The 23215-nt window shown below is 41.1% G+C and overlaps 1 protein-coding gene across 2 annotated transcripts in view; it reads left to right on the top strand.

Moving 5' to 3' along the window:
- The first annotated feature begins 4336 nt into the window (after window positions 1-4336).
- The window catches only part of FNBP4 (formin binding protein 4), a 39827-nt gene continuing 20948 nt past the window's right edge, over window positions 4337-23215 (top strand). Inside the window, exons 1-10 of one of the 2 annotated variants that reach the window (XM_046015392.1) lie at window positions 4337-4659; window positions 5850-5939; window positions 9297-9433; window positions 9966-10152; window positions 12877-13024; window positions 13177-13297; window positions 16051-16392; window positions 17308-17518; window positions 21341-21462; window positions 22552-22656. In XM_046015392.1, the coding sequence (XP_045871348.1) occupies window positions 4425-4659; window positions 5850-5939; window positions 9297-9433; window positions 9966-10152; window positions 12877-13024; window positions 13177-13297; window positions 16051-16392; window positions 17308-17518; window positions 21341-21462; window positions 22552-22656 (1698 nt within the window). In that variant the 5' untranslated portion in view covers window positions 4337-4424. The remainder of the gene's footprint in view (window positions 4660-5849; window positions 5940-9296; window positions 9434-9965; window positions 10153-12876; window positions 13025-13176; window positions 13298-16050; window positions 16393-17307; window positions 17519-21340; window positions 21463-22551; window positions 22657-23215) is intronic. The other variant, XM_046015393.1, reaches the window with a different exon arrangement.

The following is a 23215-nucleotide window of genomic DNA, read 5'->3' on the forward strand; positions in this document are numbered from 1 at the left end:
AGTGTCTGCCTTCAGCTCAGGTCATGATCCCAGGGTCCCAGGATGGCTTTCGTTGGGCTCCCTGCTCAGCGGGAAACCTGCTTCTTCCTCTCCCATACCCCTAGCTTGTGTTCACTCTCTGGCTGTCTCTCTCTCTGTCAGATGAATAAATAAAATCTTTAAAAAAAAAATACCCATAAAAATAGTAATAATAGCTACCATATAATGATCGCTTATTTTGTTCCTGGTACAAGGCAAAGATCTTAAAACTATGATCTCATTTAAACTTCACAACAACCCTATGAATACTGTTACTGGCACATTTTACAGTGCTGAAACAAGTTTATAGTTGTTAAGAAACTTGCCCAAGTAATCACATCTGAAAGGTGCTAAAGCTGACTTTTGAACCCAGACGTTTGGCTTTAGAACTCCTACGTACAACTACTATATTTCTTCCTTTTTAAAAAAAAATTAAAAGAAGAGGATATTATATTGTTTAAGATTTTATTTATTTATTTGACACAGAGAGAGAGAGAGAACAACCAGGGGAGAAGTAGAGGGGTAGGGGGAGGGAGAAGCAGGCTCCCTGCAGAGCAGGGAAGCCAGATAATGGGGCTTGATCCCAGGACTCAGGGATCATGACCTGAGCCGAAGGTAGTGGCTTAATCAGCTGAGCCACCCAGGCGCCCCAAACTACTATATTTCAATATATTTCAATACTCTTCACTCAAGAAGTAAGTCAGAAAACTGTGAACAGTTTCAAAACAGCAAATTCTCCCATTTCTAGCTGCTAATTTTTCAGAAATCTTAGCGGAGTCTAAACTTTGGATACTAATCCAGATATTTTTCCCATAAACAAGAAAAAAACTCTTGCTACTTATTTCAAAAATTGACTGTTTATGTCCCTGAAAGTACATTTCATAAAGAGGGGACAAAATGGACAAGTCACGTCACTGTCTTCATGGCTTTTGCATCCCAAAGTTGTCTGGTTCATTCATAAAAATATGCAACTTGGGGCACCTGGGTGGCTCAGTAGTTAGGCGTCTGCCTTTAGCTCAGGGCATGATCCCAGGGTCCTGAGATTGAGCCCTACATTGGGCTCCCCGCTCAGCAGGAAGCCTGCTTATCCCTCACCCACTCCCCTGGTTGTGTTCCCTTTCTCACTGTCTCTCTCTCTCTGTGTGCCAACTAAACAAACAAAATCTTAAAAGAAAAAAAAGATAGTGCAACGTTTGATCTTGGGGTTGTGAGTTTAACCCCCATGTTGAGTGCAGAGATTATTTAAAAAACATAAATTTGGGGCACCTGGGTGGCTCAGTGGATTAAAGCCTCTGCCTTGGGCTCAGGTCATGATCCTGGGGTCCTGGGATCGAGTCAAGCATCGGGCTCTCTGCTCCTCTCTCTGCCTGCCTCTCTGCCTGCTTGTGGATCTATCAAATAAATAAATAAAATCTTAAAATAAAAAACTTATAAAAAACGTAAATTTAGGGGCGCCTGGGTGGCTCAGTGGGTTAAGCCGCTGCCTTCGGCTCAGGTCATGATCTCAGGGTCCTGGGATCGAGCCCCGCATCGGGCTCTCTGCTCAGCGGGGAGCCTGCTTCCTCCTCTCTCTCTCTGCCTGCCTCTCTGCCTACTTGTGATCTCTCTGTGTCAAATAAATGGATAAAATCTTTAAAAAAAAAAACAAAAAACGTAAATTTAAGGGACCCCCTGGGTGGCGCAGTTAAGCCTCTGACTCCTGATTTCTGCTCAGGTCCTGATCTCAGGGTGGAGACATTGAGCCCGAAGTCAGGATCTGCTCTCAAGGCTCAAGAGTCTCCTTGAGATTCTCCCTCCTCTTCTTCCCTTCCTGTGTCTCCTCTCTCTCTCTCTCTAAAATATTAAATAAATAAATAAATAAACATTTTTTTTTTTTAAGATTTCATTCATTTATTTGACACACAGAGAGATCCAGAGAGCACAAGTCGGAGGAATGGCAGAGGGAGAAGCAGGCTCCCTGCTGAACACAGAGTCCTATGCTGGACTCCATCTTAAGACCCTGAAATAATGACCAGAGCCAAAGGCAGATGCTTAACCAACTGAGCCACCCAGGCACCCCAAATGAATAAATCTTAAAACAAGAACAATTTGGGGGCACTTGGTGGCTCAGTTCATTGAGGATATGACTTGTGATCTCTCGGTTGTAAGTTCTCTTGATCTCAGGGTTGTAAACTCAAGCCCCACTTGGGTGTAGAAATTACTTAAAAATCTCTGGATTATGGACAGTAGGAAGGGTAACTGATACGGTGAGTGCTGTGAAGTGTGTAAGCCTAACGATTCACAGTCCTGTACCCCGGGACAAATAATACATTATATGTTAATAAAAATAATAAAAACATTAAAATCTTAATGGGTGCTTCTGGGTGACTCTGCCATTTAAGCATCTGCCTTCAGTGCCTGTCATGATCTCAGGGTCCTTGAACTCATCCCCAAGTCCAGCTCCCTGCTCATCAGGGAGCCTGCTTCTTTCTACTCCTCCCCACTGTGCTCTATCTCTGTCTCTCTCAAACAAACAAAATCTTTTTTTTTTTTTAAGATTTTATTAATTTGACAGACAGAGATCACAAGTAGTCAGAGAGGCAGGCAGAGAGAGAGGGGGAAGCAAGCTCCCAGCTGCGCAGAGAGCCCGATGTAGGGCTCGATCCCAGGACCCCAGAACCATGACCTGAGCCACCCAGGCGCCCCCAAACAAAATCTTAAAAAATAAGATAAAAATTTAAAACCAACATTCTGAGGGATCATCTACACATTATGGATAATGATATACAGAGTTCTGGTGAGAATAAAATACACTTATACTTGTTTTGTTTGTTTTTTAAGATTTTATTTCTTCTGGGGGCATCTGGGTGGCTCTGTCAGTTAAGCAAATGCCTTCAGCTCAGGTCATCATCCCAGCATTCTGGGATCGAGGGCTGCATGGGGCTCCCTGCCCAGCAGGGAGTCTGCTTTTCCCTCTCCCTCTCTCTTTCTCTCTCAAATAAATAAATAACACCTTTTTTAAAAAGAGAGATTTTATTTATTTCGAGAGAGAAGAAAGTGAGCACGAAGAGGGGGAGGGGCAGAGGAGAAAAGCTGACTCCCTGCTCAGCAGGGAACCTGATAATGGGGCTCCATCCCTTACCCTAAGGCAACCCCTTAACGGACTGAGCCACCCAGGCACCCCTACAATCGTGCTTGTAAAGCGCTTAGACAGTGGCTCACACATAGTAAGGGCTCAGTAAATGTTAGGTATTATTAGTATGTTTTAGTAAGAACTGAGCTGCGGGGAATATAAAAATAAATACGCTCAATTTCTTAAGACTGAGAAGAGGGAAACGGATATAACGGACTTAACGGCAAAATGCCAAGCACTGGGGAGGGGCTCAGCACTGATACAAGGTTGAGAGATGATAATGCCTGCGCTGGATATTGAGGAATGGAGAGTTTTGCTATGTGATAGTGTATTAGCTAGTCTTTAGCTGGCTGGCTCCAGAGGGGTAAGACGGGGTGGGGGTGGGGGGCGGAGGGCTAAAGGAAGATAAATCTAATAAAGCAGGTTGAGAATCAAGGGGCTAGACTGGGTAAGCTCCTGCACCCCATCGCAATAATTTAGGGCTTTTCCTCCTATGCAGTATAACATCTAGTGATTTTTCCCAGCTGATAAGAATTTACAAAAGCATAAAGACCCACTATTTTAGGGCGCCTGGGTGGCTCAGTCTGTTAAGCGGATGCCTTCGGCTCAGGTCATGATCCCAGATCCTCGGATCGAGCCCCGCATCGGGCTCCTTGCTCAGTGGAGAGCCTGCTTCTCCCTCTCCCTCTGCCTGCAGCTACGCTTACTTGTGCTCTGTCAAATAAATCAATAAAATCCTAAAACAAAACCAAAAAACCAAAAAAAACACTTTTATTTAGTGTTCAACGTCATACCCAAAGCCACAATAATCAGGACAAAAGTCTAGAAACGGCCTGAAATGCAGCACAGCTTCCCAAAGGCCAAAACAAAACAAAAAAACCAACAGCAAGCAGAGAAGAGGGACAAGATGGAGGACAAGGAGATAAAGAAAAGACTCCGCAAAAGACGCATGGGTGGAGTCCGACGTAATGGAAAGTCATTCTAACTCGGGTCCTTCCACGCTATTGGCCTGACTCTCACTCTTTTTCCTTTTCCATTGGCTCCTGGCTCCTTCGATGGATCAAAACAGCCAATCGCCTAGCATCGTGGGTAAAGCCCGCCCTTCCTCTCTGAGGGGAGTAGCCAGAAGAGCGCAGAGGACCCAAGGCGCGTGCGCGGGCGCGCGCTCCACCGGTTAAAAGCAGATTCTCTCAGAAGGCGGTGTCGCGGTGCATGAATATTGATTACGCAGCGCCGCGCCGAGCGCCCGCCCCTCTCGGCTGGCCGACGCTCGCGGCTCGCGCTCGGGCTCGCGATGGGGAAGAAGTCCCGGGCGGTACCCGGCCGCAGGCCCATCCTGCAGCTCTCTCCGCCGGGGCCCCGAAGCAACACGCCGGGCAGGGATCCGGAGCCGGAACCCGATACGGAACCGGACTCGACGGTGGCGGCGCCGAGCCAGGCAGCTCCGGCGGCGCCACCGCCGCCGCCGCCGACGACCACGGTGACTACTGCCGCCGCAGCTCCGGACGACTCGCCTTCAGAAGGTAAAGGTGCGCGAGGGGCCCCGACATTTAGGTGGAGAGTCCGAAACTCGAGCTCGGGGCTTGCGGCCTACGGCGAGGGCCGTGGGAGGAGGAGAAATCCAGGCCGGGGGTGGGGGTGCTTCCTGCACATCCGAGGCCTGCTGCGTGGGGCTCAAGGGGAGGACCGCTGTGAGCCCCGGGGCCGCGCAAGGGGCCTGCGGCGCCGTGCGCGCCCGCCGGGCTGGCCGAGAGGCGCCATCTCTGGTGCGGGGCTCGGCCTGGCATCCCGAGTCTCCTCGTTGTGCAGTCTCGGGTTTGCATAACTTACGGATATTTGTGAAAGTACGAGCGTCTCGTCCGAGGCCTCGTGACCGGGAACCTGGCCTCTCAACACACGTCATGTGTTTTTTCCCTTCGTTTTTGTCAAAACCGAGAGGGACCCTTTAGAAGGCAGCAAACCCATTTTATTGTAGCTCCCAAATTCCTTTAGAAGTGAAACTGGTGCGTTCCCGAGTACTTGTTTGTTCCCAGAATGGTCCTTGGATTGAGAGTAACTGCAGCGCTGCTGCGGGAGCCAGATGCCCGAGAAGCCGCGACCGTTTCAGGCGCTAAAAAATCACGTTGGGTAGCTAATGCGCGGTGCGGGCCCGGGTTGGGGGGGGGGGGTAGCTATAGCGTGTTGTTGTAAAGGCGGAGTGGTAGCCCGGAGATTTATTGTGTGTGTGTTTTTAAACGTTTAAATTATTTCACACAGAAAAAAAAATTATTTCAGATGTATTTCATGTACCATAATCATATTCTTTTTTTTTTTTAAGATTTTATTTATTTGACAGACAGAGATCACAAGTAGGCAGAGAGGCAGGCAGAGAGAGAGAGGGGAGGAAGAAGGCTCCCCGCGGAGCAGAGAGCCCAACGTGGGGCTCGATCCCAGGACCCTGGGACCATGACCTGAGCCGAAGGCAGAGGCTTTAACCCACTGAGCCACCCAGGCGCCCCCCATAATCATATTCTTAATGTTAAAGTCATATGGAAGAGGCCAGTTATGCTTGTTGATCATCTCCCGATTATTTGGGTCAGTGATGAATTTACACACCCTGTTTTCAAATTGGTGAAATTGAGACTGGGAAGATCAAATCGAAGATTGTTTGGTCATCTGTAGTGTTTTCGCTGGTCCATTGGCACACTGGTTTTCTTTTGTTCTTTTTTTAAAAATCCAGATGAGCAGGAAGTGGTGGTGGAGGTTCCCAGAGTTCAGAATCCTCCCAAACCAGTCATGACCACCAGACCTACAGCCGTTAAAGCAACAGGTACATTTTTTTTTTTTATGTTTTCTACAAGGTCTTTCCAGTGTCCCAAACTTACTGTTCTCCCATAAATGGAAATTTAAAATTTTTGAAAATGAAAGTAAAATTTTTCTGAGGACTTGCTGGTATATACACATTAATCAAAGCAAAATTTGCTGTTGCTCTTTCTCTGTACTTAAGCTACTTTGTACTGCTTTGCTTCTTCAGCACAGTGCTTTGAGGTACCTAGTGAATTCTTGTGGAGCTGAAAATTGCCCTTATCAAATATTTTTTAAGCATTAAGGAATATTCGGATATACAGGAAATGCCAAGAATGTTAGTTTTCTCCATTCTTTATATGTCTTGAAAGATCAAAATACGTTTTGTACTAAATATCTTATAACTGATAATAATTTTATTCTTTTAAGTTTGGAGGTTTCTGTATGCTATATAAATACACAGGAAATAGTAGATGCTTGTTCCTCTCTCCTTCCATTTGCCACTTCAAAAAAAAGTTCTTAAAATGTTTTTATAATACAGTAGAGCAAGCATATCTAAAACTCTTGATTTTTTTTTTTTTTTTTAAAGATTTTATTTATTTATTTGACAGAGAGAGATACAAGCAGGCAGAGAGGCTGAGAGGGAAGCAGGCTCCCTGCCGAGCAGAGAGCCCGATGCGGGACTCGATCCCAGGACCCTGAGATCATGACCTGAGCCGAAGGCAGCGGCCTAAACCACTGAGCCACCCAGGCGCCCGAGCAAGCATATCTAATACTTTTATGCAGAAGAACATTAGGATAATATGCATATGAAATTCTCTAAGGAAAAATTCAGAGTAGCCTCTGAAATTAGATCAATAGATTACTATGATGCTTTTAGCCTATTGATTGTTAATACTTTCTATGACCAAAAGAATTAAAACTGTTCAAATGTTATAGTTACTAGAAATAAGACACAGTACTGTTTGAAACTCGCAAGTAAGGTATACACCTAAGAAATAGTTTTCCACCTAATGTAGATCGATTTGCAAATGGTGCTTATTGAGGTTTGAACAGTCAGCATCCCTCTCAAAAAAAAAAAAGACTGCTAAGGACTATGGCTCTGAAGAATGTCCTTGCTTCCTCTGGTTTTAAGTAGAAACATCTCAATAGTAGTCTGGAGTCATGAGGTTTTGTTTATTTATTTATTTTAAAAAATTAAGTAATTTTCCATAGTACTTATGACTTTTTTCAATGTTATTCTAAATTCATGCCTGTTCCTTATCAATGATGAACTAAATTTCATGTGATTAGAACTTACATGCATTTCACAACTTGCTTTTATCTTGCTTTTATTCCTTTAGCATTACTTTCTGTCCCCTTAGCATTATTTCATGTAATCTTATTTTTTTTTTTTTTTTTTTTTAAGATTTTATTTATTTGACAGAGAGAGATTACAAGTAGGCAGAGAGGCAGGCATAGAGAGAGAGAGAGGGAAGCAGGCTCGCTGCTGAGCAGAGAGTCCGATGTGGGACTCGATCCCGGGACCCTGAGATCATGACCTGAGCCAAAGGCAGTGGCCTAACCCACTGAGCCACCCAGGCGCCCCCATGTAATCTTATAATGATCTGATTAATCATGAATTAGTATTGCATCAGGTACTATGTTGTAATTTGCTTTATGAGTCCCCTGAGAGCAATTTGAGTTGTTCACAGCTTTATTTACTTACTTACTAAAGCTGTAGAATCTGTGTGTGAAAAAATGTTTGAATTATTTTGGGGGTTATACTCTGAAAAATGGGATTATGTAGCTGAAAGAAACTTGAAGAGTTTTGTGGGTCTTGGTATATGTAACCACATTATTCTTAAGAAATAATTTATGTTGTCTCTATAGTATTAAGTATGCCTATTTCCCCAGTGTATTGGGTTTAATCATTTTCATTTATTTTGCTGTTCAACAGTCATTATGTTATTAGCTTGAAAGAGGTTTGATGTGTGTACTGTGAAAAGCTCTGAGGTAAAAAAGGAATAGGTGGGGCCTTGGCTAAACCTCTTGCCTGTGAGACCAACTTTGAGTCTGGGGAACTACCTACCCCCTGCTTGGGGAATTTTGTATTAAAAATTCCATTCAGCTTATCTGGTTGGAACCTTTTGCCAAAGGATGTAGAATTAAGGTTAATGATCTAGATGATTATATATGTAATTATCTGTAGGAAGTATTTATAAATTTCCCACCCTCCTCCCCATCATGCAAAAACATCAGTGCTAAATACTAAAGTGCAGATTCTTTTCATATGCAAAGGCTTCTTTTCCTATTACTACCCTTACTAGGCTATTGCGTCTTATCAGAAAATCAGGAAAGTTGACGGGCATGCCAAAAATGATGAGAAATAAAATATGTGGTAATTGGAAAATGGAGAACTGTCAGATGTCCCCTTAAAAATCTTCCTAATCAGAAAAAATTTAAAGAAAATAAAAATCTTCCTCATCAGTTTTAAATATTTTAGAAATTCGTATTTAGTACAAGAACTTACATACTAAAAATAATGAAGGCAAGATTTATATGACCAAAGCAATGAATGTGAACTATGATAAATAAAAGGAACTTTTATTTTTAGGTGATCTCATTAATTCATTTATGGAATTATGGTAAAACTGTATTTTACTTCCTGATGAGTCTGTTCATTTACCAAATATTTATTGAGAACATAGAATGTTGCCAGGTACTGGGACGTTTTATCTTACTGATAGCTGTAAAGTTCAGCTGGTATTTAACATTTAATGTACTTATTATAATGAAATGATCTATAAAAAGAATATATCTGCTTGTTTAATTGTAACAGAGTGGCCACAGGTAGAACAAAAGGAAATGGCGTACATAGCAGCATCACAGAGGTCATACCTGATACGCCTTGAGTTTGAGGAAGACATTGGTGATTAATTGCTGGGTTTTTGTTGTATGCTTTGATTCTAGCACTTAGAATTCCATTATTTGTTGCTTCTTGTTTGAGGAAAAAATCACTAAAAAAAGATTTTTAGTTTAAAAATCTCTTTGTTTCATCTACTAAACCCTAATTGGCTTGCTTATTTGGGATGGACACATAAAGCAACAAATTCTAAAATCAAGATTTACCATGTGCTATTTTGACAGAATATGAGGTTGAATGATCGTGTATTTTGAGAAGGATATCAAGCAGCTATGTGAATGATTTTATTAGCTCTAAACATAATGTAATTTAAGTTTCTCTGTGGTAGTTCAGTGATGATTTATTTTGAGGTTGTGGTCTAATCTGTAAGTAAAGTAAATGTAAACTCTGACTGAAGAACCATGTCATATTTTTTGTTGAGTACTTCTTGGAGCATCCTGGCATTGTTATTAACATTGTTTACCATTTTGCTTATAGGAGGTCTGTGCTTACTTGGTGCATATGCTGACAGTGATGATGATGAGAGTGATGTTTCAGAAAAACCAGCACAGTCTAAAGAGGCAAATGGAAACCAGTCAGCTGATATTGATAGTACACTGGCCAACTTCTTAGCGGTTAGTGGTGCTTTTGTTTGGGTTTTTAATTATTGAAGCCACTTTGGGACCTGGATCTCAGGTGATTAGCCTACTTTTTTGTCAGACTCAGTGTTTCCTGCTCCCTTCTTTTCCCCTTCCATCTCTCTTCCTTAGGCCCTTCCCACTGTTCTCTTTTCTTTTTGTAAAGGTTGTAAGGAGGAGAAAAACGGAGAATTGCAGGGTTTGAGGAACTTTTATGTAATTGGGAGATGAGAGTTTTAATTCAAGAAGCTGAAAACTGTGTAGAATTTTTTTTTAAAGATATTATTTATTTATTTGACACAGACAGCAGGAGAGGGAACACAGGCAGGGGGGTGGACTTCCTGCTCAGCAGGGAGCCCAGCTCAGAGCTCAGTCCCAGGACCCTGGGATTATGACCTGAGCCAAAGGCAGATACTTAATGACTGAGCCACCCAAGTGCCCCCTGGAATTTTTTTTATAGTGGTTGTCATTTCTTCAGTTTTCTGGTTTTGAGGGTTTTAATGCATTTGTTAATGTTTTCATTCTAAAGGAGATTGATGCTATAACAGCTCCTCAGCCTGCAGCTCCTGTAGGAGCTTCTGCTCCACCTCCAACTCCACCTCGACCAGAGCCAAAGGAATCAGCAACATCTGCGCTTTCTTCTACTACTTCAAATGGAACAGACTCAGCTCAGACTGCAGGGTGGCAATATGATACTCAGTGTTCACTAGCAGGAGGTAAGTTTGATCCTTTGGGGTTTTTTTTGTTTTCCGATCCTTTTATTTTATTTTACTTATTTTTTAATTTTTTTAAAGATTTTATTTGTTTATTTGGCAGAGAGACAGCAAGAGAGGGGCACAAGCAGGGAGAGTGGGAGAGGGAGAAGCAGGCTTCCTGCAGAGCGAGGAGCCCAACACAGGACTCAGGGATCAGGACCTGAGCTGAGTACAAATACTTAACAACTGAGCCACCTGGATGCCCCTGTTTTTATTTTCAAAATATTTGTCAGTGAGAGAGTATAAGCAGGCAGAGGCAGAGGGAGAAGCAGGCTCCCTCCTCAGCAAGGAGCCTAACGCAGGACTCAGTGCCAGGGCTCTGGGATCATGACCCGAGCCAAAGGCAGCCGCCTGACTGACTGAGCCTCCCAGGCATCCCTGATCCTTTGATTTTTAAAGAAATCTAAAGTGCAATCTTTAAAGGTGTTCTAGGCATTGACATTCCGAAAGATGAAAACCCCTATGCTTTAGCCCCAGACTTTTTAGGATTCTGGTCTTTTAAGTTCATTGTTTGTTTGTTTTTAAAAGCAATGGGGGTGTGTGTGTGTGTGTGTTTAAGATTTTAATTTATTTGACAGATTATAAGTAGGCAGTGGAGTAGGCCCCCTGCGGAGCAGAGAGCCTGATGTGGTGCTTGATCTCAGGACCCTGAGATCATGACCTGAGCCAAAGGCAAAGGCTTAGCCCACTGAGCCACCCAGGCTCCCCTAAATACACTGTTTAGAAGATGATAAGGAGGACTTTTCTCTGAGAATTACTAAGATAATAATTGTATATATACGTGTGTGTGTATACACACTTTTTTTTAAGTTTTTATTTAAAAACTTAAAAGACACACCGAGAGAGGGAACAGAAGCAGGGGGAGTGGGAGAGGGAGAAGCAGGCTTCTCGCCGAGCTGGGAGTCCAATGTAGGGCTCAGTCCAGCACCCTGGGATCATGACCTGAGCTGAAGGCAGATGTTCAACGACTGAGCCACCCAGGCACCCCAATAATTGTATATTTTGAAAAATAATTGCAAAAAAAAATGCGTTCCCATTTTTTTAAAGATTCTTTTGGGGTTCAAGATACATGTTTAGACTATCAAACTGTCTTTTTTTTTTTTTTTTTTTTAAAGATTTTATTTATTTATTTGACAGATCACAAGTAGGTAGACAGGCAGGCAGAGAGAGAGGGGGAAACAGGCTCCCCGCTGAGCAGAGAGCCCGATGTGGGGCTATATGTGAGGACCTTGAGATCATGATGTGAGCCGAAACCAGAGGCTTAACCCACTGAAGCTACCCAGGCGCCCCTCAAACTTTTTTTTAAGCCATGTAAGCAAAGCGGATGTAGGAAGGAGGAGTTGGACCCCCCCAGGGGACATTTGACAATGTCTGAAGACATTTTTGGTTGTCACAACAGGGGGTGGGAAATTGTTAGTGCATCTAGTGGATAAAATCTGGGGTGCTAAACACTACATAGGACTACCCCCCACCACATCAAAGAACTATCCAGCCCTGTATTAAATTGTTAAGGCTTTAGAGCTGACTTGGGATATGAGGTCAGAATTGTGGAGAAATTTGTGCTTTTTTTTTAAGTTTTAAATTTTAATTCCAGTATAACTAATATACAGTGTTTATTAGTTTCAAGTGTACGATAATAATTATTTAGTAATTTTTCCCCCCTTAATTTAGCAGTTCTATCCATTACTCTGTGCCCATCATGATGAGTGCACTCCTTAATCCCCATTACGTATTTCACCTGTCTCCTCTCCCACTTCCCTCTGGTTCATCAGTTTGTTCTCTGTAGTTAAAGAGTCTGTTTCTTAGTTTATTTCTCTCTCTTTTTTTTTTAAACCCCGTTGCTCATTTTTTTTTAGTTTCTTAAATTCCACATGAGTGAAATCATGTGTTATTTGTTTTTCTCTGACTGACTTACTTTGCTTAGCATTATACTCTCTAGCTCTGTGTTGGGAAATGGCAAGATTTCATTCTTTTTTATGGCTGTATAATATTCCATCGTGTATATATACCACCTTCTTTATTTATTGATGGATACTTGGGCTGTTTCCATAATTTAGCTATTATAAATAATGCTATAAACATAGAGGTGTGGGGCGCCTGGGTGGCTCAGTGGGTTAAGCCGCTGCCTTCGGCTCAGGTCATGATCTCAGGGTCCTGGGATCGAGTCCCGCATCGGGCTCTCTGCTCGGCGGCGAGCCTGCTTCCATCTCTCTCTCTCTGCCTGCCTCTCTGTCTGCTTGTGATCTCTCTCTGTCAAATAAATAAATAAATAAAAATCTTAAAAAAAAAAAATAGAGGTGTATATTATCCTTTGAATTTGAATGTTATTTGACAGAGATCACAAGTAGGTAGAGAGGCAGGCAGAGAGAGAGAGAGAGTTTGGAGGAAGCAGGCTCCATGCAGAGCAGAGAGCCCAATGTGGGGCTCCATCCCAGGACTCTGGGATCATGACCCAAGCTGAAGGCAGAGGCTTTAACCAACTGAGCCACCCAGGTGCCCCACTTCTGCCCGTTTTTAATTGGATTATTTGGTGTTTAGATACTGAGTTATGCAAGTTTTTAAATATATTTTGGGTACTAACCCTTTATCGAATATGTCATTTGCAAATATCTTCTCCCATTCAGTAGGTTTTTTAGTTTTGTTGATTAGAAATTTGTGTTTAAAATTTGTTTTATTTTCTTTTAGTTGGAATTGAGATGGGAGATTGGCAAGAAGTCTGGGATGAGAACACAGGATGCTATTATTATTGGAACACACAAACAAATGAAGTGACTTGGGAATTACCCCAGTATCTTGCTACCCAGGTACAGGGAATACAACATTACCAGCCCAGGTAAGAATAGACTTGGAAAAGAAATTACCTAAGAAGGAAGTTAGAGTTTTATCTTTTGTTGATAATATTTGCCTTCTGTTTCTCTTGCTAAGTATATATATGTGTGTATGTGTGTATATATATATATTTTTTGTTTGTTTGTTTCTTTTTAGTTCTGTAACAGGTGCTGAAGCTAATTTTGTGGTTAATACAGACGTGTATACTAAGGAGAAAAACGTTTCTGTTTCCAGTAGTAAAAGTGGACCAGTCATAGCCAAGCGAGAAGTTAAAAAGGTCAGTTTCACGACTTACTTGCCTATTTCAGATCTAAAGAACTTGACTTATTTTTGCACAGGTATTAGACATCTTCTGTTATTATTTTACAACCAGATGTGAAAATAAATGCTGATTCTTAAAGTTTTATTTAATGTTTATATTTAATATGTAGCATTTATAATAGTTGTCCAGTTTAGTGGTTCTTTTGGAACTTAAGGGTACCACCGAGGCTATTAGGTCATTGTGAAGGATGGGGAAGCAGCAGGCAGGGCTTCAGATCACCTTCTCCACTGCAGAATAGCTCTATTTTGGGAACCCCACATAAGTTGTTTTTTTTTTCTTTTTTCTTTTTTTCTTTTTTCTGTAAAGTAAAAAGATAAGCTACCTTAAAAATTAAAAACTATTATTAGTAAAATGAGCAATTCTGTGGCATCGTGAGTAAGACAAAGTAAGTTGTATCCTGTAGTGTGTGTGTATGGAATTTTAATTTATCTTGAATTTTAAATGATGAATTTTAGTGGGGAGTATGGTAAGTATTTTCATGGGGTCCTTGACCGACTCAAGTAAGTAGAGGGTGCAGTTCTTGCTCGGGGTTGTGAGTTCAAACTCCATGTTGGGTGTGGAGCCTCCTTAGAAATAAACACACACACACACACACATACTTTTAGAATAATTTGGTCTTTTTTTTTTTTTTTAAGATTTTATTTATTTATTTGACACAGAGAGATCACAAGTAGGCAGAGAGGCAGGCAGAGAGAGGAGGAAGCAGGCTCCCCACTGAGCAGAGAGCCTAATGCGGGGCTCGATCCCAGGACCCTTGGGATCATGACCCGAGCCGAAGGCAGAGGCTTAACCCACTGAGCCACCCAGGCACCCCAATAATTTGGTCTTTATAATAGGAGGGATGTGGACTAAATATTACCCCAGTGAAAGAAATGGGCACTTTAAGTTTAATCACACATTTCATTTTAGAATTATTTTACTTTCCTCTAAATCACTTTCTAGAGTGCCTGTGAAGTTATGTCATTATACAGCAGAGTGGAGATTATCCAGTTACATGTTGAGGTGACAAAACTTTTTCTTTTTTAAAGCAGACTTAGTGTTTTGCCATCTGAATTGTTTTCAGTTTTGGAGGCAGAGCAAAGGGTGATAGAAAGGTGGGCAGTTTAAGGAGGGCTGGTGAGTGGTAGAGACAGGCAGAAGCATATAGAAAATCTGAAAAAGGTGAACAGAGGATGAAGACTGAAACTAAGATTCCAGAAAGGTAGCTGCCTAGCTCTCAATTTCATCATCCTGTACCAACCCGTCTTTCTCTTATTTGATGTCCTGTGATCAGTTCCTCTTCTGACACAGACTGGTTTTTAGAAAGGGAATCCTTTCTGTTTTGGAGGTTACTGATCTAAATTACAGGTCTGCCTCAAGGATGTGTGGAGCAAGAGTGACCATTAATTTGTACACTTGGGGAAGTTCAAGGCAATATGGTCTGCTTCTGGGAAGACCTGGATTCTTTTTATTCCTGGTTGGGGGGAAAACCCAGCCTTGGCAGGACCCAGATAGACTACAGAAGGCAGATGGGCGCTGGGTTCAGGAGAAGGAACTGAAAGACTAGTTGGTTTCAGTTGTTGTCTGACTCTCCTTTACTGCCCCTCTGGAAACTGACAGAGGATGGGGCTCTGGCAGTAACAGCAGGTGGTCTTGGCTTGGCCCTCTGACTAACAAGAACTGCAGACAAAGGGCCTGACAGGTAGACTGAGAGTCAGTGATTGGCAACTGACAAAACTCAGATCTTTAAAAAAAAAAATGGGGTGCCTGGGTGGCTCAGTTGTTAGGCGTTTGCCTTTGACTCAGGGCATGATCCCAGGATCCTGGGATTGAGCCTTGCATCGGGATCCCTGCTCAGCAGGAAGTCTGCTTCTCCCTCTGTCCCGTTCCCCCCCCCCCCCCCGCTTGTGTTCCCTCTCTCGCTGTGTCTCTGTCAAATAAATAAAATCTTAAAAAGAAAAACAACTCAGATCCTATTTCATTTTAAAATTCTGCTTCTGGTAACCTGGCTTTAGACTTGAAGAATAAGGATATGTATGAATCCCACCCAGAACTAGGTTCTAGTTCAAATGCTGCTTTCCTAAAGTAACGATATTTGTATTGTATTCATGTGCGGAAAATGGTACAGACATACAACTAATCTGTTGGTAGCCAGTGGCTTTTAAGAATATCCAGTAGTAGGGGCACCTAGGTGGCTCTGTCAGTTGAGCATCTGCCTTAAGCTCAGGTCATGATCCCAGGGTCCTGAGAATGGCCCCGCATCAGGCTCCTTGCTCTGCAGGGAGCCTGCTTTTCCCTCTCCCTTTGCCTGCCACTCCCGTGCTTGTGTGTGTGTGTGCGCACTCGCTCGCTCGCTCTCTCTCTCTCTCTGTCCAGTAAATAAAATCTTTAAAAAAAAGAGCATCCAGTGATTGCGTGTACCTGGGTGGCTTAGTTGTAAGCGTCTGCCTTTGGCTCAGGTATACCAGAGTTCTGGGATCGAAGCCCACATCTAACTCTGCTCAGCGGGAAGTCTGCTTCTCCCACTCCATCAGTCCTTCCCCTTGCTTTCTCTCCCTCCCTTCCTCCCTCCCTCTCTATTTCTCACTCTCTCAAATAAATCTTAGAATATCCAGTGATTGAAAAATAGTCAATTTTGGCATGAACAAATTGAATATATATTCAGGTGAGGGTTTTTTCTTTCGTTCTTTTTTTTTCTAAGATAAATGAGATTCTTTTACTCTTTATAGGAAGTAAATGAAGGAATTCAGGCTCTCTCAAATAGTGAGGAGGAGAAGAAAGGGGTGGCAGCATCACTGCTCGCTCCTTTGTTGCCTGAGGGAATAAAAGAGGAAGAAGAGAGATGGAGAAGAAAAGTAATTTGTAAAGAAGCAGAACCAGTCACAGAAGTGAAAGAAACAAGTACCACAGCAGAAGAAGCAGCAACGATAGTAAAACCACAGGAGATTACATTGGACAACATGGAAGACCCTTCTCAGGAGGATCTTTGCAGTGTTGTTCAGTCTGGAGAAAGTGAGGAAGAAGAGGAACAAGATACCCTTGAGCTAGAGCTTGTTTTGGAAAGAAAAAAAGTAAGGTTTTCAAGCTTTTGTTAGATGCTTTTTCTCTCTTCGCTACTGTTGGACTCTGGGATCATTGTGCTCAGTTCTTCCATTACTGGGATTTTGTTACCTTTTTGTCTAGCTGTGTTTAAGCTTAATGCAATTAAAATTTGAACTGTAGAGTTGTAGTTCTTTTAGTTCCTGATGGTGCTTCTGATAGTTGATAACTAATAAAAACTGATACTGCTCTGATTTAAAGATAGCTGGATATAGTGAATATTATATCTTTTATTTAGCTTCTTAACAAATGAACATTGTAAATTCTTGGTAGTAATTTGGTTTTTAACCTCAAGGTTAAAGCACAGGTTGACTTCCAGTGATTACCCGTGGAATTGTTCACATAGTTAAATAGGCCTTGTAAGATTAAGAGGAACCAATAATTGCGTGTGCTTTCCTTTCAAGAAAGATGGTCCACAGGAAACTTTCCTGATTGAGAAATTGGTTTTTGCCTATTTTCTGCCCTGATTTTTCTTGGAACAGTTTCATCTACTACTTTGAGTATGAAGCAGAATCTTAATGGGTGTTGTAACAGGAATATCTTCTTGAAGTTTTCCCCATTTTGAAAAATTTGAAGCTATGGGGAGGGACAAGCTAAGTTAGTTATGTTCATATATTGGAAAATTTGTCTCGTAGTGGATCTCTGGGACCTATCCAATTCAAATTAATATTTGTTAAGTACAACCATGAATAAACATTTAGTGTATACTAATAAAAAATACAAGCATAATGCTTGGCTCTGATGGAAAAATGTATTAAGAAATACTTCCTGTCTTCAAAGGATTTTAATTCTCATAATATGTGGTTATCATTCTTGATATTCACGAATGCTTAAATGTTGGTAAACAGCTAACGACACTCTTAACTTTGTTGTTCTTTTCCTCTTAGGCAGAGCTACGAGCCTTGGAGGAAGGAGATGGTAGTGTGTCAGGGTCTAGTCCACGTTCTGACATTAGCCAGCCAGCATCTCAGGATGGAATGCGTAGACTTATGTCTAAAAGGGGGAAATGGAAGATGTTTGTTCGAGCTACAAGTCCAGAATCTACCAGTCGGAGTTCCAGCAAAACTGGTCGAGAGACTCCAGAAAATGGAGAAACTGGTAATTCATGTTTTACTTTAAACATTCAGAGTTGAAAGATACAGAGTTGAAAGGTATAGAGGGAGGGCTCCTGGGTGCTCAGTTGTTAATGTCAGCTTTTGGCTTGGGTCGTGATCCTAGGGTCCTGGAATCAAGCTTCGGATCAGGGTTCCTGCTCAGTGGGAAGCCTGCTTCTCCCTCTCCCACTCCCCCTGCTTGTGTTCCTTCCCTCACTGTGCCTCTCTTTGTCAAATAAATAAATAAAATCTTTTTTTTTTTTAAAGATTTTATTTATTTATTTGACAGAGAGAGATCATAAGTAGGCAGAGAGGCAGACAGAGAGAGTGAGAGGGAAGCAGGCTCCCTGCTGAGCAGAGAGCCCGATGTGGGACTCGATCCCAGGACTCCGAGATCATGACCTGAGCCGAAGGCAGCAGCTTAAACCACTGAGCCACCCAGGCGCCCCAATAAATAAAATCTTTTAAAAATAAAAAAAAGTACAGTGGGAAAATCCATTCCCTTCTTTGGTTCCCTCTTCGGCAAAAAGGAGATAACACTTGTATTTTGTCTCTCTCACAAATGAATAAATGAAAATAATAAATTAATAAATAAAAAAAATAAAACCTCTAATATCTTAATCTCCATTTGGCCTTAATTCTATAGTGGAAAATAGCAGTAAGATTTGTGTACCAGACCTTAGTTATGTGTACCTAACAGAAGATCCTTTATGCCTATGGTTAAAAAACTACGAATAAAAAACACAGTAATAAGTAAGTGCAAACAACTTTGAATTTTTCCTTTTCAATCAGCAATATAGAAGAATAGGAAGTAGGAATCTGAAAGACCCCCTTCGTCTTTTCCCTATTCTCATTCCCTACCCCTGAAGTCTATTTTCTGTGTCCTTTATCTAACTATATCGTTCCAGACCTTTCCTCTGTATTCATTTTCTAATTGTGTATGTATGTATAATGTATACTTGTGCATATGTAATTTTTGCCATAGATGAGATTAACCGTATGGATTGTTAGGCGACATGCTTTTTTCACTTAAAGCGTTTAAAATTATTGTTTTTAACTACTAAGTACTATAGATATTTTCATTTAACTCCCCTCCATAAATGGACATTTAAGTTGTATCCATGTTTAACTCCTTAAAATAATGTTGCATTTGTATTGTCTAGTAGTAGCCATAAGCCATTCAAATGTCCCAAGATGGAATGGATAAATTCTGTTGTGTTAATATGCAAACAATGAATCATGGAACACTATATTAAAAACTAATGATGTACTGTATAGTGACTAACGTAACATAATAAAATTTATTTGTGAGAGCATGAACAGAGAATGAGTGGACAGAGGGAGAGGGAGAAGCAGGCCCCACTGAGCAGGGAGCCTGAGGTAGGGCTTGATATCAAGAACCTGGGGTCATGACCTATACCAAAGGCAGATGCCCAACCAGTTGAGCCACCCAGGTACCCATTCTAATCTGTTCTTGCTATTGAATATTAACACAGCTGTGAAATATGAATGAACTACAGTTAATATGGATCAACATGATTCTAAGAAACAGTAGTGTTGAGTTAAAAAAGCTACAGGAGGGCGCCTGGGTGGCTCAGTGGGTTAAGCCGCTGCCTTCGGCTCAGGTCATGATCTCAGGGTCCTGGGATCGAGTTCCCGCATCGGGCTCTCTGCTCAGCAGGGAGCCTGCTTTCCTCTCTCTCTCTGCCTGCCTCTCTGTCTACTTGTGCTCTCTCTCTGTCAAATAAATAAATAAAATCTTAAAAAAAAAAAAAAAGCTACAGGAGAATACATAATGTTAACATTCTGTTTATATAAGTTGGAAAATAGGCAAAAATACTGTGCTTAAAGACCTATCAATGATGAAACTAAAGGAAGGTACTTAACCATTGGGGTAGAGATTATTATATCTGGTGTGGACATGATAGCAGAGGTACTGTGAACTTCAGAAGTACCAGTGACAGTCCGCCATAATGCTGGGTTGTAGTTACTTGAGTGCTTACTTCATTCTTTATATTTATTATAATACTTAACAATAAAAACAATGCTATAATAAACATTCTGGTATGTATATCTTTATGTAGATTTAGTGTCATACAGTGTAGATTCCTAGAGATACATTGCTAGACTGAGACTAGGAGATTCTTAGAGATACATTGGTAGGTTAAGGGGTATATACATTTTAATTTGACAGATCCTAATTGCCTTCTAAAATATTCTAGTGAAGGGGTGTCTGGGTGGTTATTGGTTGGGCATCTGACTTCAGATCACGTGATCTTGGGGTCCTGGGATGGAGCCCCTCATTGGGCTCCCTTCTCAATGTGGAGTCTGCTTCTCCCTGTCCCTCTGCCCCTCCACCTGCTCAGTGCTCTCTTTCTCTCTCAAATAAAATCTTAGAAATATGTATATATTGTAGTCTTAGGAGTTCTTGTGGTGGTATCAGTTGTTAAATTCTTACACACCAAATGTAAGGTGTCTAATGAATTATATACTAATAAGTGAGAGAAGTTGGCTTCAGTTTGAAAATGCAAACTGAAATGCAAACAGTTCAGACATTCAAAATGCAAACAGTTTGAAAATGCAAAGGAATATTAGTGATAAAGAGCAAGGCCATTATATGACAAGGTTATGTACTTAGGATAAACTTCTAGGCTGATAAGAGCTGTTGAAGGTGATATTAAAAGTTACATTACTTCTTCAGATCAAGGATTAATCAGAGTCAAGAAAAAACTTAAATTTGGTTGTTTTCCTTAAAAAATGACTAATAGACTCATGACAGACTGATTTACATTGTATATGTGGATTAGTTTGGTAAGTGGTAAGCAAACATCCAGAGTTCTTACCTGTTACTCCATTTAAGTTGATGGTAAGCCTCTTCTCTATTGAAGATTCCCACCATCAGACATCACCAACCAGAAGAGTAGGTGGGTCCAATAAAAGTTGTCTGCAGGTCTTACCCAGTTCAGAAATAAGATTATTTTAAGTAGTTTAAAATTAATATTCCTCTGATTTTGAAAGCCTTTTTTTCAAAACCCAATTCATAAAGAATCCTTATATATTCTAGGTTTGATATGTAGCCTTTAGAAGTAATTAAAGCAGTGGTATTCTGGAATAGAAGATCAGAAAAAATAAACAAATGAAGGAGAAAGGGGAAGCAGAGACTGCAGGCTAATGTAAATGAATTAAGTGTTATTTATAGACTTTAAGAAAGGTGATTATAGGGGCGCCTGGGTGGCTCAGTGGGTTAAGCCTCTGCCTTTGGCTCAGGTCATGATCTCAGGGTCCTGGGATCAAGCCCCGCATCGGGCTCTCTGCTCAACGGGGAGCCTGCTTCCCCCCACCCCACGACGACTTGCCTTTTTGCCTACTTGTGTACTTGTGATCTTCTCTATCAAATAAATTAATAAAAATCTTTTTAAAAAAAGGTTATTATAGGGGCGCCTGGGTGGCTCAGTGGGTTAAAGCCTCTGCCTTTGGCTCAGGTCATGATCCCAGCGTCCTGGGATCAAGCCCCGCATTGGGCTCTCTGCTCAGCAGGGAGCCTGCTTCCTCAGGAACTCTCTCTCTCTGCCTGCCTCTCTGCCTACTTGTAATTTCTGTCTTTCAAATAAATAAATAAAATCTTTAAAAAAAAAAAAAGGTTATTATAAAGTTTTTTGGTTTTATAAAGACAGGTAGATAAATCATTAGGGTTTCTTTAATAAGGAAAACAGGCAAAGGGAAAAGTAACTTTACAGATACCTCTGCTACAGGGATAAGAAAATATATATGGGATACTATGTTAGTATTGGTCCTTTTATTTAATTTCACATGGTTTCTTTTGTAGTAACTGGTGCTGACACTTCAGAAAAAACGGATGAGAATTCAGACAAAGAGATGGAAGTAGAAGAATCGCCAGAAAAGATAAAAGCACAAACAGCACCTAAAGAAGAAGAACAGGATTTGAAAGTACGTATATTACTTAATATGGCCTCACAAATAATTTTTTTTTAAAGATTTTATTTATTTATTTGAGAGAGAGAGAGAGAACATGAGAAGGGGGAGGGTCAAAGGGAGAAGCAGACTCCCTGCCTAGCAGGGAGCCAGACGCAGGGCTTGATCCTGGGATTCTAGGATCATGACCTGAGCCGAAGGCAGTCGCTCAACCAGCTGAGCCACCCAGGTGCCCCTTAACAAATATTTTTAAGTTGGGCAGCCATTAAAGTACATCCTTTATTAGCAAGTACAGTGATCTTTACCTCCATATATAAATCATTTATGTAGGTGGAAAGGTCATATTTCAGGGTGAAATACTGAATTATAAGACAGACTTGTTACAGAGAAATTATCTAAAATTCTATATGCTTTAATTGCTTTCTTAAAAGTTAGACCTTCATTTGAAAGCAGTAACAGCCTATCAAATATAGGCTTTTCTAGTTGAGAAGACCTGAAGAGCCTAAAAGTCACAAATTTAATTCCTGTGTGAACTACTTGGCCTTACACAAAGGTACATTTGGTTCCAGTTTTATTTGAAGCCTAATATCATGAGAATTGGACCACATAAGTATGAGGCTCTTCAAGGTTGATCTGTTGGAAAAGCTATTTAGCACATTCTTTTGACCTGAAAGAGTTTATCCATTCACTGACTAGTGTACAACCATGTGAAAGGGACTGGGAGAATTGATGTTGTTCAGTGTGTAGGTAGTAAAAGAGTTAGTAATGCATAAATGATAGTTTGGACACTGTTGGGAGTTGTATCATTTAACATCTATTTATACCTGCTGAATCCTGAGTTGTCTCAGAGTATATAAACATTTAATTTCTCTAGACTTGTCATTATTTATCACTTGTTACGTGCATTAGTTTATTTAATTTACTTAATTACTTAAGTTACAATCTTGTCTTCTCTACATAACTGATGCAGCTGTTTAAGAAGGGCTGTTTCTAGGCAGACCCATATTTTTTTTTTTAGCATATTTAAGAAAAAGATTTTACATAATACAGAAAATACTTTGATTCAATTTTATTTCTTCCTTTTTTTCATTTCTTGCATTGCAGTTTCAGATTGGAGAACTGGCAAATACCCTGACAAGTAAATTTGAATTCCTAGGCATTAATAGACAGTCCATCTCCAACTTTCATGTGCTGCTCCTACAGACTGAGGTAATTTTAGCCATTTTTGGTTCCAGTTGGTCATAGTTGGTCATTGATTAAAATGCTGTATGTGTGAAGCGTTTGTTTTACTTGTTTTATATTTTTAAAGATTTTATTTATTAGATACCACAAATAGAGGGCTTGCAGAGGGAGACGCAGACTCCTGCAGAGCAGGGAGCCCAACTCTGGATGATCCCAGGACCCTGGGATCATGGCCTAAGCCGAAGGCAGATGCTTAACCAACTGAGCCACTCAGGTCCCCTGTCTGTCTTGTTTTAATCCTAAATTAAAATTTTAACATTGGTGCATATTTGAACCACCAACCCAGGAAATAAAACTGTGTATTAGCTAAAGCAAAACATAATTATGGAGGTAAATACTGAGATTTTATGTGTGTTGATACCACCTTCAATAGGCATATATTTTATTTAAAAAATGTTTGGGTGGGGGACTACCTGGGTGGCTCAGTCAGTTAAGCACCCAACTCTTGATTTTGGCTCAGGTCATGATCTCACAGTGGTGAGATTGAGCCCCACGTTGGGTTCAGTGTTCAGCATTGAGTCAGCTT

Source organism: Meles meles, chromosome 8 (assembly GCF_922984935.1).
Source record: "Meles meles chromosome 8, mMelMel3.1 paternal haplotype, whole genome shotgun sequence".
Taxonomy (NCBI): domain Eukaryota; kingdom Metazoa; phylum Chordata; class Mammalia; order Carnivora; family Mustelidae; genus Meles; species Meles meles.